Genomic DNA, 14,746 nt, shown 5'->3' on the forward strand with positions numbered 1-14,746 from the left:
GTGTGTGTGAGAGAGGGGGGGCTTTGGTAGACTATTGCATTGGTCCACATTGGTCCATTCATTGAAGATGAACGCAATGCGACATCCTTTACTAGGCTCACCCACCAACAGTGCAGGTGCTGAACTGCTGATCCGAATGTATAGGTAAAAACCATATTATGCGTTTTCATCAATAAAAAAAATTGCCAAAAAATCTTCCGCTCGCATTCACTGGGGGCCTACAAATACATTCTTTCATGGGGCCCAGAATCTGGAGCTACACCCCTGTACACACTCACTCTAATTTCAAAATTGAGGACGAGCACTTCATTGAGTCCCTTCACTCCATTCGCTACTGGACCAGGAAATTACTGTTTAAATGGCTAATCGAACAAATTGATTCTACTGTCGGACAGTCCGAAATAATCAAATCTGTTAAAGGAATTGTTCTTCCCACTACAGAAACGGTTCACCAATTTACATCTTACAATAGCGGATGCTGCCCGATACCCAGGCTATCTATATACAGTATAACATAAAGTACTTACAGTGAAGTCGGTGTAGTCTGTAGAGGGGGCCTCATGGGGCCGTCTGGACACAGAGAGAAAGAGCCAGTCAGAGGAGAGGTGAGACACTGTTAAAGACTCCTCCATGTCTATATACTACTATAGCCTAACATGTTTTCTAGCTGCTCTCGTTAATAACCCTAAGCCAGCCCTACTGTAGCCATGTCTATATACTACATGGCGTTTTCACATTCGCCGAAATGCTTGCTTGTGATGGTCAATAGCCCCCCGACTGCGGTCATTATTTTTCAATAATGACAGCAGATTTTTCAATAATGACCGCAGAGCGTAGCTGTTCGCAATCAAGCCCACTGACACTGTTTCAGTGCAATTAGACACTGCCGTGCCGGCGATGACAGGGGGCGGAGCGAGAACACAGCGGAGCCAGAACACAGAGGCTGCCCGCGATAATAATAATCACTTTATTTGGGCTGACAGAGCCACAGAACTGCGATTTGTCAAATGAATTAGGTATATTGTTAGTAAGTTAGCCATGTAATAAGCGGGATAATGTATAGCCTACTCGGTCATTGTCGCAAAATAATTGACCTTCACTACGTTTAAAACACCTCGGCGCGGCGCCTCGGTATTTTAAACTCTGTGTCAGTCAATTATTTTGCGACAATGACCTCGTAGCTATACATTATCCCTTACATAGCCTAACCTGTTTTCTAGCTGCTCTCGTTAATAACCCTAAGCCAGCCCTACTGTATCCATGTCTATATACTACTATAGCCTAACCTGTTTTCTAGCTGCTCTCGTTAATAACCCTAAGCCAGCCCTACTGTATCATGTCTATATACTACTATAGCCTAACCTGTTTTCTAGCTGCTCTCGTTAATAACCCTAAGCCAGCCCTACTGTATCCATGTCTATATACTACTATAGCCTAACCTGTTTTCTAGCTGCTCTTGTTAATAACCCTAAGCCAGCCCTACTGTAGCCATGTCTATATACTACTATAGCCTAACCTGTTTTCTAGCTGCTCTTGTTAATAACCCTAAGCCAGCCCTACTGTATCCATGTCTATATACTACTATAGCCTAACCTGTTTTCCATCTGCTCTTGAGCAGGGATTCTTACAACAACTGGCCAAATCCGACAGTAGCAACACAGTACACATGAACACGGAAAGGACAAGTGTACCTTTCTGGTCTTGGCAGACGTGTGTCCGCACACACCCCCATGGGCTCTCACTCCAGTGGCCTCCCCTTTCTTGGCAGTCTGCAGGAGTCACAAAGACACACGTTGAATTAGGGCTCGGAGGTATACCCAATATGAAGGTCTACCATCAAAGATCCATGCAAGGGTATGGACTTTTACTATACAGTCATCCACGATATATACATATTAAAGAAAAATGTATGTAATGTATGCCCCCCGCCCCCCCCAGATTTTTTTTTTTTTAAAGCTTGCTTTAATCACAGTAACGTTAGCGAGCTAGCTAAATTATACATAAATTGGTTTTCATATAAATCAATCTTCACTACGACTTTAAAACTGACTTATAAGGGGACCCTGCAGCTTAACAGGTTAATAAATTCACTCTGAAAATCTGCTCCGCTCTGATAAACTGACTCTTTGGTCAGAGTGTCCAGTCTGCACTCTGAGCCCTCAGACCGGTCAGAGTGTCCAGTCTGCACTCTGAGCCCTCAGACCGGTCAGAGTGTCCAGTCTGCACTCTGAGCCCTCAGACCGGTCAGAACTTGAGCGTGCTCGCTCCGACGCTGGTTGTAAATAGTTACGAGTGTTGTATGTGCCTCCCTGTATTGTAAATAGTTCATATGTGTGTTGTCACTACTGTATGTATAATTGTAAATAAGTTAATTTATGTGTTGTAAATATTTATTTACCTAATTTATGTGCAATAGTTTAATTTCAGCTCAGTGTAGAGAAATGCATTGTACTGTACCCATTCTGCAATTTGTTAATAAAATGTTCATTCAATCAATCAATCTGCACGGTGATTGAATGAAAATTTTATTAACAGGTTGCAGAATGGGTACAATACAGTACGGCTCAATACACACAATCGTTAAGGGTAACAGATGAGACTTTCGTCTTGTTTACATCAGGGTCCCCCATTTTCAATTCATAATGAATTTTAAGTAAGGGTGCAACTTGCTCCGTGCAATCCATTCTTTGTGGATTTAGCCCTGAATTTTCTGCATTATTGCCATTTAGTGAAAAGAGTGATAGGGTTCTGTAACCTCTTTACAGGATAAATCAAGAGCCTCTAGGTGGCGGTATACAAATGAAAACAGTCAATCACATGTTGCAGAAGATTATCTGATCCACATTGAGTGATGTGCAAAACCAGAAAACAAAACTTCTTTCAAACTAAAAAGTACTTTCCCTTCTTTTCTTTTACAGGACTATTTTCTTATCTACATTCTATTTCCATTGTATATATTTTCTCTCTGTTGGACAGGAGCCCTCTGTAGATCAGTTTTATTACAGAGTAGGGCCCAAAGCCTCTCGCCATAGTCAGACCTATGCACTGGCATAGGGAGTTGGTCCCTGGGCGCCACACTGTGGCTAGCCCACTGCTTTTAAAAGAGATAGGATGTGTTAAATGTAGAGGACAGATTCCTTTTATACGTTCTCCCTGTAATAGAGATTCTAATTGTTGCATCTTATATATATATATTATACATCTCGTGAACCCATGTCGGTTCGAGACGGCGCAGAGGACGGACAGACTCTCCTCACCTTCTCCCTCTCCTCCTTCTCCCTCTCCCTCTGTCTGCCGATGTAGGCCATGACCTCCTCACCCCTCACCTGGAGCTCTGACGCCAACTGAAGCTCCTCCTGCAGCTGATGACAGAAGGTTACACATTTTATATGTTTTTAATTTTACTTAAATAAATACATTTGCTGTAGTATTTTCCTTTATCAAATCAGAAAGAGCGTCAACGTATATCGTTTTGCGTTCTCGAAAATGATGCGACTCAACCATCCTTGTATTCTGGCAATTGTTCATTCCATTGCATTACCCAACTACATGGCAACATTAAACACAAAACTTAGATCTCTGCCATAGAAAGCACAACATTTACCCAGGCACATATCTATATATTTATTGCACTGAACTAGTTTACTCTTTTTTATTATCGTCTATTCTACTCTTTTTATTGTTGTCCATTTTAAAACTGCCATAGAATCAAACTATAAACAAGATGGCCACAGGCGTGGAGGTGGAAGCCATATTCCACAAAAGAAGCACTGGCACAAGCAATATTACCATTCCGGCCGCCTCCTCATTTGAACACCTTGCTTTTAAACTGTCTGGGCCCAAACACCTCGTCACTGCAGTCATTTACCGGCCCCCCAAAAACAAACCCAACCTTCCCCTCCGACCGTCTGATTCTCCGCCAACATGGCCTCCGCTTCCATTGTTATGAAGCCGACACTCGGCTCTACCTCTCCACCAAGACTATCACTCCAGCCACTCTTTCCACCCTCACCACCTGCCTCAGATATAAAAAACATGGATGCAAAATAAATAACTGGAGAGTCACGGCCATGTGACCCCGCAATCGCCATCTCGTCCCCCAGTACAGACGCTATTAAGACAATGGAAAATGACCGACCAGGATGACAGAGGAGGTGTAAAGTGTCACAGTGACACTGGTTAGTATGACATCCTGTTCTTATATATGATTATGAGGAATGTCTGTAGATTCTTCCTCCCACTTGTGAAAAAAAACTGTGAGAACTGTGGACTCTGGAACCGTAACTTGTGTACACTACAATATCTTGCGTGATCTTGGAGAGTGGAGTCAATGGAATCAATACAATAGGTTTATTGTATATATTTGCTATCATCTAGGCATATGTTACTATAGGTGTCTAGATGTGATATGTATTCTGGCTGGTAATGCCCCGTCAGAAAGGAAACACGTTATGTGTAAACGAGTGACACTTTGTATAATATTCTTATGTTTATTATATATGATTGGAGCTATGTATATGACCTGTATATTCTTTATACACTTTAAAACTAAAATCTGGTTGGAAGACAGTGATTGTGTGAATCTAACCTCTTCTGCTTAAGAATGAATTGCCTGGTCTGCATAGAGGTGTCTGTAAGAGCAAGCCTGCAGTAGGGAGTTAACCATAAGAATGTGACCTTGCCAGGCAGGGCCTCTTCCCTGAGCTCTCCGGCCGGCAGACGCATGGTTAACAGGTTAACCCTTTGTAAGTTCTGAATAAGATGAAAAGTGGAGGGACTTTCTCATACTTGAAAAAACTATGTAACTGAAGGTAACGCAAGTAAAAGAAAAGGGAGGGACACTTACTGTGCACGTAAAGTAAAACGATTGGATAAATATATACTACGTATTGTACGTTGGTTGGCTAGTGAAATGACATCACTGTTTTTAGACCAATAGAAATATGATGCAGGATCAATATAAAAATGACTGTTCCTCCTTCGAGGAGCCAGATTTGAGATTTTGAAGACTTGCTTGCAGACACCAGGCACAAGCCGTGTCAGATGAGATGTTTTTGTTTTATACTTCTTTTAACTGAGTTGGACATTTCCAATGAAGTCTCTTCTGTAACTTGCTTTTTCTAAATAAGTTTTTTATAATACACCTTTTTGCATCCATTCTTCTAACTGAAAGACGGACGGGTAAGCATCGAAATGTTTTTGCATTGTAACTTTACCCATTGCTTAGTGATGTTCATGATTTATGATGTAAAACTGTAGAAGTGGGTTCTGTATAATGGGATTATCAAGTAAAGCCATACAGTGATAATACGTGTAACGGATAAGGGAAATAGACCTCATCTGAATAAAGAGTCCTTCCCAGTGCAAATAAAATAAAAGATTCCGCAACCCCAATCACTCGACCTAAGGTCGATGACTGGGTGGGGTCGGAACGGTGCATTCGCTATCTCTTGTCGGTCAGTGAGTAACAACAACATTTTGTAGACTCATTTGGTTCTGCATGTCAACCACTTCGCAGGACGCCGTTTGATGTCAAGATGAGCAGACCAATGAGTTATGAAGTTATCGATCTGACCTAAGACCTAGCTTGGGCACTTATCAATAACTCAAACTAAACTGCAATAATACAGAAATCATCATTATCAGTCCAAACTCCCTCACCAGCCACACCCAGGATTTCTCCCTAAATATTGATGGTTCCATTGTCACCCCCTCCACTCACATCCGTAACCTTGGCATCATCCTGGACTCCACCCTCTCTTTCCTCCCCCCATGTGAACCACATAACAAAAACGGCTTTTTACCACCTCCGGAACATTGCTCGTCTCCGCCCCTCCCCATCACTCTCCGCTGCTGAAACACTGGTTCATGCATTCATTTAATCAAGACTGGATTACTGTAACAGCATCCTCTACGGCTCACCAAACACTATCCTCAATAAACTCCAATATGTCCAAAACTCTGCTGCCCGCATGCTCACCTCCACCCGTCGCTCTGATCACATCACCCCTGTCGTCCACTGGCTTCCGATCAAATACAGGATACTAGGGCTGTGTTAAATACTTCGAAGCTTCATTCGATGGGCATGGGATTCGAATATGAAAATATGATTATAAAAATATAAATATGATTTTTCTTTTTTTTGCAAAATCAACTCTGCCTCTTTGTTAACTACAACAAGCAATGCTGTTTGTTATTTAAGATGAGGTCGGACTCGGCACCGACAGATTTGTGTTCATTGTGCTGCTTTTATAAAGCCTCTGACGGCTTACAATATTTCATGAAAGCAAAGTGTTTTGTTTGTCTAAGATTTAAACTTTACAGCACTGACAAAGTGCTGTACAAGTCCCACAACATAATACATTTAAATTTTTTTTTTTATCTCGAAGCTTTGAATTAAAATCGAATCTTGGCCCGAAGCTTCGAATTCCAAAAAGATATAAATTCGAAGGTCAGCCCTACAGGATACAATTTAAAATACTTCGTTCTCATCACATTTAAAGCCCTCAACAACTTTGCCCCTCCCTACCTGTCCGACCTCCTCCACCGTCACACGCCCACCCGTCGCCTTAGGTCTGCTGATGCCAACCTCCTGACACGACCAGGCTCCGGACCTGGGGCCACAGGGCCTTTGCTGCTGCTGCCCCCTCCCTCTGGAATGCCCTCCCCAGCCATATCCGTGATGCAAACACCCCGACATCTTTTAAATCAGCCCTCAAAACCCACCTTTTCAATCTTGCTTTTGACCTTCGTTTTGTCGATTTTATTTTATCTCGTCATGTATTATTTTTGTTCCGTTTTAGTTTTGCCAGTTTTGTTTATTCTACCCATGTAAAGAGTCTTTGAGCTATATAAAATAGATGTATTATTATGTCTGCACTTTATGTACTCATTTTGTGCCGTCTTTTTTGCTGCTGTGAAGCACTGCAATTATTGTATGAAAGGTGCTATACAAATAAAGTGTTATTATACACACATCACTTATCCATTTCCCCAAGGAGATTGATAAAGACCATAAGATGGAAAATAAAATTACATCACAATAAAGGGAAGCAGAAGTTAATAGACCAGATTGGAAAGAAAAGAAAAAGAGCAGACCAGCTGTGGACAAAGTGGTGGTTAGGGTGCTTGTCTCACCGTTGGGAGAATCTTCTTAACCTTCGCTCTCTCTCCTTGGTTTCCTTGAGAAGAGTGCCCCCGCGGTTGGAGTAGTGTCTGGGGTCGTTGGCCCTCTTCTACACAGGAAATAAACAGAAAAGACAGGAGTGGTGGGAAAGAAAAGAGGGGTTTCAATGCATGGTTCCCAGGCTCAAGCTGGTGGGAAAACCCCACTACTTATGTCAGAGCACTTCAAAGAGTTAAAAACCTTGATTATTTCTTGATTTGAAATTCAGAGTCCATAACCACAGTGGTGGTTTGATTGAAACGTGAGTTTTAGGCTGCGGTTACATTAAAGGAAAACAACAACGTTTCACTTTTCTGAACGTTGCGTTATGGCAGTCAGGTTAGACGTCGTTTGTCTCCTGTATGCACGGGAGGTATTTGTCACAAGCCAGACAGAGAGAGAGCACGTGTGCGTGTGCCCGAGCACAGCAGATAATTATGGCATGGCTAACCCTAACCCGGCTGTGTGCCCGAGCACAGCAGAGAATTATGGCATGGCTAACCCTAACACGGCGCCGCAGTCGCTGAATTTGCAGAGGCAGCCCGGCTCACGCTGGGAAGTGACGTCGCTCTTTCAGAGCAGCGTAATGATCGCCATCAATCTCCTCAGGTGTCGAGTCACATTAGAGAACTATCAGGGAAGAGGGCTGGCAAGGAGAGGGAGAATGCCGCGAGATATCCTCGAACGCGGTGTGGCAGTGCATTCATCACATCGGTGGGACCATGCTCTGCATCCAGAGGCTCAAAACTGTCAGTCTAAGCACTTTAGCCAAAATAGGGATGATATGCCAGGAGCCTCTCTTTTTCTCCCCGGCTGGCTTTGTCCCACGAGTTGGCAAAGAAAGCCCCGTCTCTTTTCTGTGACACTGACGCAATGAATCCAAGATAATAAACGCCCGTTTGTAAAGAACCGACCTGTGTCCGTGTCGTTGGGGTGATAGCTACAGGTCTATCGGTCTATCAGTGTTTCCCATTAATTACCGTAATTTTCGGACTATAAGCCGTGCCTTTTTTCCCCATATTGCATCTTGAGCAATAATATTTGAGTCTTGTTCTAGCAGCGTTCTGTGATATCATCATCATCCGTCATATCAAGGGCACGCGGACGTCGGTGTCTAGTGCGCATGGGTGTTGGGCGTGAACGGCTCCGTATCCGAGCCGCTTTGTTTACATGCCACCGTTCCAAGGGACCAACGAAAAACCCCTTTGAGCGTTGCCGCTAGGAAAACGAAAATGCCAGCTAAAACGGTGTTGCCTTTTAACTTGGGACATGCAAACGAAAGAATTCAAAAATACAACGTTGTTGTTTTCCTTTAGTGTAACCAAGGCCTTATAAACCCCCTCCAAAGAGGCCTGATCAGTTACCTCAAAGTCCTTAGAGAGAGCGAAGTTCTTCTCCCAGCGCTGCAGAGTGTCCAGTATGGGTCTGGCTTCGTGATAAAAGGTCTGGACCCGCAGCAGTTCAGCCTCATGGAGCACCAGCAGCTCCTCAGTGAAGCTGGCTGTGGAAAGGAAAGACAGGGGGTTAAGAAGTGAGCATTTTAGTGATTTCACCATTAAATCGACTGAATCCAATAAATAGTTTACAAAAAGATATCAATATTTCATTGGTGGCAGTTAACCCCTTAATCCGGTACGAGATTTATTTCACGTCATAAATAGATCAATACAGGGCGCCCGAGTGGCGCACAACGTTACTGCGCTGCAGACCTACGCGGTCGACCCGGGTTCGTATCCAGGTCGGATTTGCCGCATGTCCTCCCCCCATATCTTCTCCCGTTCTTGTTCCCGCCAGTGTTTGTTTACATTTTCATTTAATTCAAAGGATCCGAACCAATTAAAGTTTATGGATACCATGACTGACTGAAAGTTTTAAGGGGCTAGCGTTAACACAATAAATGAGTTATAATAATACCACAAGTGTGGATTCACTCGCCCAAACCCTGTAGCCGTGCATCGCAGTCATGAAGGGGCTAACTAGGTCGATAGTCCAGCAACGTTGCGACTAGGGATGCCCCGATCACGTTTTTTGCCACCGATACCGATTACCGATCGTCGTGAGCCATATCGGCCGATACCGATCGTTTTTGATTAAAAAGAAATTAAAAATTATTTTATATAAAAAGTTTTTTTTTTTTTTTTTTTATAAAATATATTATATAATTAGACTTGTAGTTGTATTATCTGCGAGACATCGCCACCACGCAACAAGTCAAAATGCTCGCTATCTGCAAACAGCTCCACTGTCTGTGTGCGTGTACTCTAGTAGCCCTAGCTCCAAAAAGGATTCTCCGGCGCTGCAGCGGGACCCTATTGGTAACGTTATGCTTTGGTCATTTCACATTCAGCAAGCCCTCAGCTCGAATACGCATTCAATCAATGTTATAAGACATTGATATCAGGAGCTATCTGTAGCTACTGCTAGCCGGCTAGATGACGTTAAGACAACTATTTAGTTCAATCGGACATTTCGTTTTGAACCGTGAACTAACGTCAGCTAACGCAAGCTAACGGAGATATCAACATGGGCTACTGGACTTCCTGGGGCATTTGTTGATATCCGGAGCTATCAGTAGCTAGCCGGCTAAATACCGTTAGACAATGCCTACTAAAAGTGAATAGTTGACTGGGTAATTTTGTTTAAACAGTAACGATAGCTAGGTAGCTAACGTTAGCTCAGGTCGAATGCACCATCTAGACTCAGCAGAGGAGGTCCGCCTCCGTGTTTACAAACTCTACACGGGTACGGGCGGGGCTAGGGAGGAGGAGCAGTTTGCAGGTCCTGTGCGTCTGAGACAAGCGAGTGAGATATCCACTTGATCAGTTTCCGCGATCGGCGAATATGACTAATTATCGGAATTCCCCGATCGCATATTTATACTGATTATCGGCCGATAACGATCGGGGGCCGATCGATCGGGGCATCCCTAGTTGCGACTGTCCTATTCATCAATCTCACAATATTCGCTAACGTTAGACAGATGGAATACAGCCTTCCATCTAAAAACATAAATGAAAACTTACCACAGTCATGGTATCCATAAACTTCAATCGGTAAATGTAAACAAACACTGGCCTCACGTTAGAAAGTAGCACTGGTGACGTGAAATCACTGAGCCCAGAGAGGAGTGGTTCGGCAAAAAATAGTTCAGAGTATATTTGCTTAGAAAACGTAAATGTCGAATTCAATTATTTTTTATTTCTCCATGTGGTAAATACACAGGTCACAACATGTTTACAGGAACGTTTAGAGTTGTATTTGGAGTGCATTTCGTGACGATAGAATTCAGGGTAAAGGTCTGACCCACTTCCAGTGATGAAGCTAAGCTACAATAACGGTGCAGGCGTTCCCTAAGCCTAATGCATGCAGAGAGACAAAAAAGGTATGTATCTTGTCTAACTCCAGGGAAGATGTTAAATAAGCTAATTTCCCAAAATGTTGGAGTTTTCCTTTAACATAACAGACCTAAGTTTGGGGGAACTAATGGGATAACTGGGGTTGCAACAAAAGTGCAACTAGGGCTAAAAACCCAATGAAATAAAATAATTATGCTTCTTAGCAGACTTCTTAGCTTAACATCCCAGGGAACTAATGGGATAACTGGGGATGTTGTTTGCTCCTGACAAGAGTCTCAAAGTCTGGGGTGATGGTAGACAAAGCAACTCTGAGGTCATGCTCAATGTCCAATCTGTTCCTCTGCTTCGTCTTCAGCTGGACCAGAGCTGAGAAGCCACTTTCACAAAGATAGGTAGTGGGGGAAAAAAATCTTTAAACACACATCCGCGACCCACTTTTGGGTCGCGACCCAACAGTTTAGAAACACTGGTTTAGATCAGTTTAGTTTTGTTTGGTGAAGGAATTCTGATTTGTAGCACAACAGTTGAGCTTTTCTAACTTTTTCCAATTAATATTTAGTTTCAGTTCTGCCTGAACCCTGCAGGGATATAGTGTATATCTCACCTGTCTGACTGACCACTGACCAGACCCTCACCTGTATCTTTTTGTATCGTTTATTTATTTATTCAAAATGCATCTTGTTCTGTACCTCTACCCTGTACTTCCCACCCGTGCTGCCATGACAGTGTGAGCATTTTCCTTTGACTGACCGTGTCTGGCTCCATCTCCATCTCCAGACAGAGGGTCATGATCCTGCACCCTCCTGGCCTCCTCTTGTTCCACCATGGCAACCAACGGGGCCTGGACAGCATGAGGAGATAAAGGCATCGAGGGAAAGATCATGGGTGGGGAATAGATCCATATTGATCATATATGTGTCACTTGGCAGCGCTTGCGACCACAACTCGGCCCGCCCCTTTTTCGTCTACACGTGAAAACGTTTTTTTTTTTTTTTTTTTTTTGTGTCTTTTTTATTTTTTATATATTATTATAAATTGAATGTATAAGCACATATATACTATAAAAACGAACAGTTAGAATATTTAAAAATAGTAACAACCTTTGTTTAAAAGTAGGCTGTTCACGACATGATTTCAGTGGAACGGGAGGCGTAATAACAATTTGCATTTGAATCGAATCTAAACCTTGGGGGGGTAGCCAGCCCGGAGCGCAACGCCCCCACAATACCTATACATACACCTGTTGGCATCTGGTGACACTTTTAATGTGTCTTGCGTTGAGATTGAGAGATGGATGCGAAGACGATCGCTGCTGAACTCAACAAGATATCTGCTGCGGGGAGAGCCATCGATGGATCGCATTTAATGAGTGGGTACTTAACGGACTATTTTCACCCAGGTGTCCCCGAACCACCGCCCAAACCGGACTCTTCAGATGAAGAAGAAGATTCGGAAAACGAAGTAGTGCCTGATATCGATCCGATACCGCAGCGCGCTGATGATTTTGAAGAGGAAGATGAGCGCGCGGATCAATCAGATTTAGAGGATGATTCTATTCACAGCGGGACCGTCACACCGGGCTATTCAACGGAATTAACGATGAGACATGTCGCAGAGGGACATGTGTCTGCTCTCGGCTATACAAACAGGCATCAATGATTCTGAAGTCACACAGAGCACGAAGAGAGTAAACACCATTCGCAAAGCTTCACGGACAGTGTACAGATTCCATAACGTCGTGGTCTGCCGGGCAACATTCTGCTTTCTCCATGGGTAAGTGTGCCATTATTATTCTGTGTGCATGTGTAACTATGACCGGTTAGTACAGGCTAGTATACATTCTGGAACATTCTGAATTGTGTTGTCATAGTAGTGATGTCATAGCAGACCCTTGATTGATTAAGTTTATTAACAGATTGCAGAATGGGTACAGTACAGTACAGCTCAATACATACAATTGTTAAGAGGATGCAGACCTGAGAAAGACTTTCGTCTTGTTTCCATCAGGGTCCCCCATTTTCAATTCATCATATGACACACATGACATACAGATAGACAGTACTGCTACATCTATACATTTATGACATACCAGATTTTCAAATACAGTACTGTTTGTGATACTAAAAAATATACATTTGACATAGAAACATGTGCATTGGGGAGGTTGGGTAGGTGGGGTGGGGCTGTACATTGGAGGTGGGGGGGGGGTTGGGTAGGGGGGGGACACTGTACATTGGAATACTCATACATTTGACATAGAAACTGTACATTGGAGGAGGTTGGGTAGGTGGGTTGGGTGGGGCTGTACATTGGAATACTGACATTTGTAGGGGCCAGTTTTGAATTGCAGTCTCCCGTAGGTGTTCTTTGAGAACTATAGAGAACTACAGTACTATACAATAATATTCTATATAGTGCAAAGCACGTGACTGTATTGAAGACATTATCATTGGCTCTAGCTAGCAGGGACTGTGTATGTGTGTATAATAATGATTTCAAATTTTTTTTTGTTTAGGATAAGCTGTGGACTTCTCAAAGCTATTATCAAGCACTACAAGACAAATGGAATGACACCACGTGATAGGAAAAAACAACCGAGAACTCACAAAAAGTTTCTCTGTAAAGACGACTGTCAACGTGTGGTGGATTTTCTCACCAATTATGCAGAGGTCCATTCTATTGTCTTGCCTGGTAGACATCCTGGCCACAGAGACTACACTGCCAAGTTGACTTTTATTTTATCTTCCTAAAATTGTTTATTCTATTAGTCCCCTATACTGTCCAGATAGATGGACCATAGAAATGGACTATTTTATTGTATCTTCCTAATAATAATTAGAAGAAGAAAGAGGGGGAAGGGATACCACTTATTTTGCTTGATTACAGACAGATTACAGACTTCTGAATGATTGTATTGTACCCATTCTGCAATCTGTTAATAACATTTTCAATCAATCAATCAGGTGAAAGGAGTCAATATCCCCCAACTTGTGGGAAGCGAAGATGGGACAGTGTTTGTCCGAAGCTACGACTGGCAGACACATTTGGGTGGCTTCTTCAAAAGGTTCCCACAGATAAAGAAATACCAGCACTTCAGGTAATTGTCTATATTTTATTGTATATTGTATATATATTTTATCATAATAAAATAAGTAGAAGAAAGCAGGAAGCCGGACCAGCACACTCAGGTTTTCGCAGCCGAATACAGACATGTTTCGGAACAGGTGTTCCTTCTTCAGTGTATTATTATTATTATTTTTTTTTAACGAATGAGGAAATGTTTTCCTCCTGTTTTTTCTGTTCTTATCTTAGAGAATTTTGGTTTGCAAATATTGCAATAGGCTAATTTACTTAGCCCTATTAGCTATGATGAAGAAGGTTTATTTTGTTTCTGGTAATCAATGTGTTGACATGGATGCTTGACTCACAGTGTCCTGGAGGCTGGGACCAGTGTTTTCTTTACGAAATAGACAATATTTTAAATGTGTTCTTTATTCTATTACAGCTTCGATGCCAGCAGACCTGGCATGGTGACGGCGAAATTACACCGTGATGATGCTGAACCATTCGAGTTTCAACTGCTGAAAGACCCAAAACGCTACCCGACCATCTCCAATTTTCCAGTGATTCCCCCACCCGGTCTTGACAATGACAGGCAGAATTATCTTTTTAAGGAGATAAGACAATACTGTTCTGATGCGGGAAAAGACATCACATGCCCGCGACCAACGTCTACAGCACCTCAGAACAAGACTGTACGATGTTAGATACCCTCAAGACCAACGTCTACAGCACCTCAGAACAAGACTGTACGATGTTAGAAGACCCAACACACACAAAGATACAGATAAGTGCTGAGATCACACACAGACCCTGCATCCATACACTGTAGACATTGACTTTTATTTTATCTTCCTAAAATTGTTTATTTTTTATTGTGATGTTACCTACTAAGATAAGATGATCCTTTATTAATCCCCTTGGGGAAATTCTGGTGTCAAAGCAGCATGGGGGGGGGGGGGGGGGTACATAGAAATGGACTATTTTATTGTATCTTCCTAATAATAATTATTGTTTATTAATTGTGCACTGTTGAGCTATATAACGCTGTCTGTATAATGACAATAAAGACTCTAGAAATATTCTATTCTATTTAATTTTATTAAAGCACTTTGGTTTGTGCTTAAGCTCCTGTCTGTACAAGCTGGCAGAAGACGAGCCAAAT

The 14,746-nt window shown here is 42.6% G+C and overlaps 1 protein-coding gene across 1 annotated transcript in view; it reads right to left on the reverse strand.

The window, feature by feature from the left end:
• Positions 1–558: 558 nt before the first annotated feature.
• LOC311248910 (metal cation symporter ZIP14-like) overlaps positions 559–14,746 on the reverse strand; it is a gene marked incomplete at both ends in the record, with an annotated part of 131,872 nt that continues 117,684 nt past the window's right edge. The window contains 5 exons of the mRNA XM_084338139.1: positions 559–570; positions 1,692–1,769; positions 3,258–3,362; positions 8,530–8,666; positions 11,272–11,362. Of these exons, the coding sequence (XP_084194265.1) occupies positions 559–570; positions 1,692–1,769; positions 3,258–3,362; positions 8,530–8,666; positions 11,272–11,362 (423 nt within the window). The remainder of the gene's footprint in view (positions 571–1,691; positions 1,770–3,257; positions 3,363–8,529; positions 8,667–11,271; positions 11,363–14,746) is intronic.

Source organism: Notolepis coatsorum, assembly GCF_963971535.1.
Source record: "Notolepis coatsorum genome assembly, chromosome: 1".
Taxonomy (NCBI): domain Eukaryota; kingdom Metazoa; phylum Chordata; class Actinopteri; order Aulopiformes; family Paralepididae; genus Notolepis; species Notolepis coatsorum.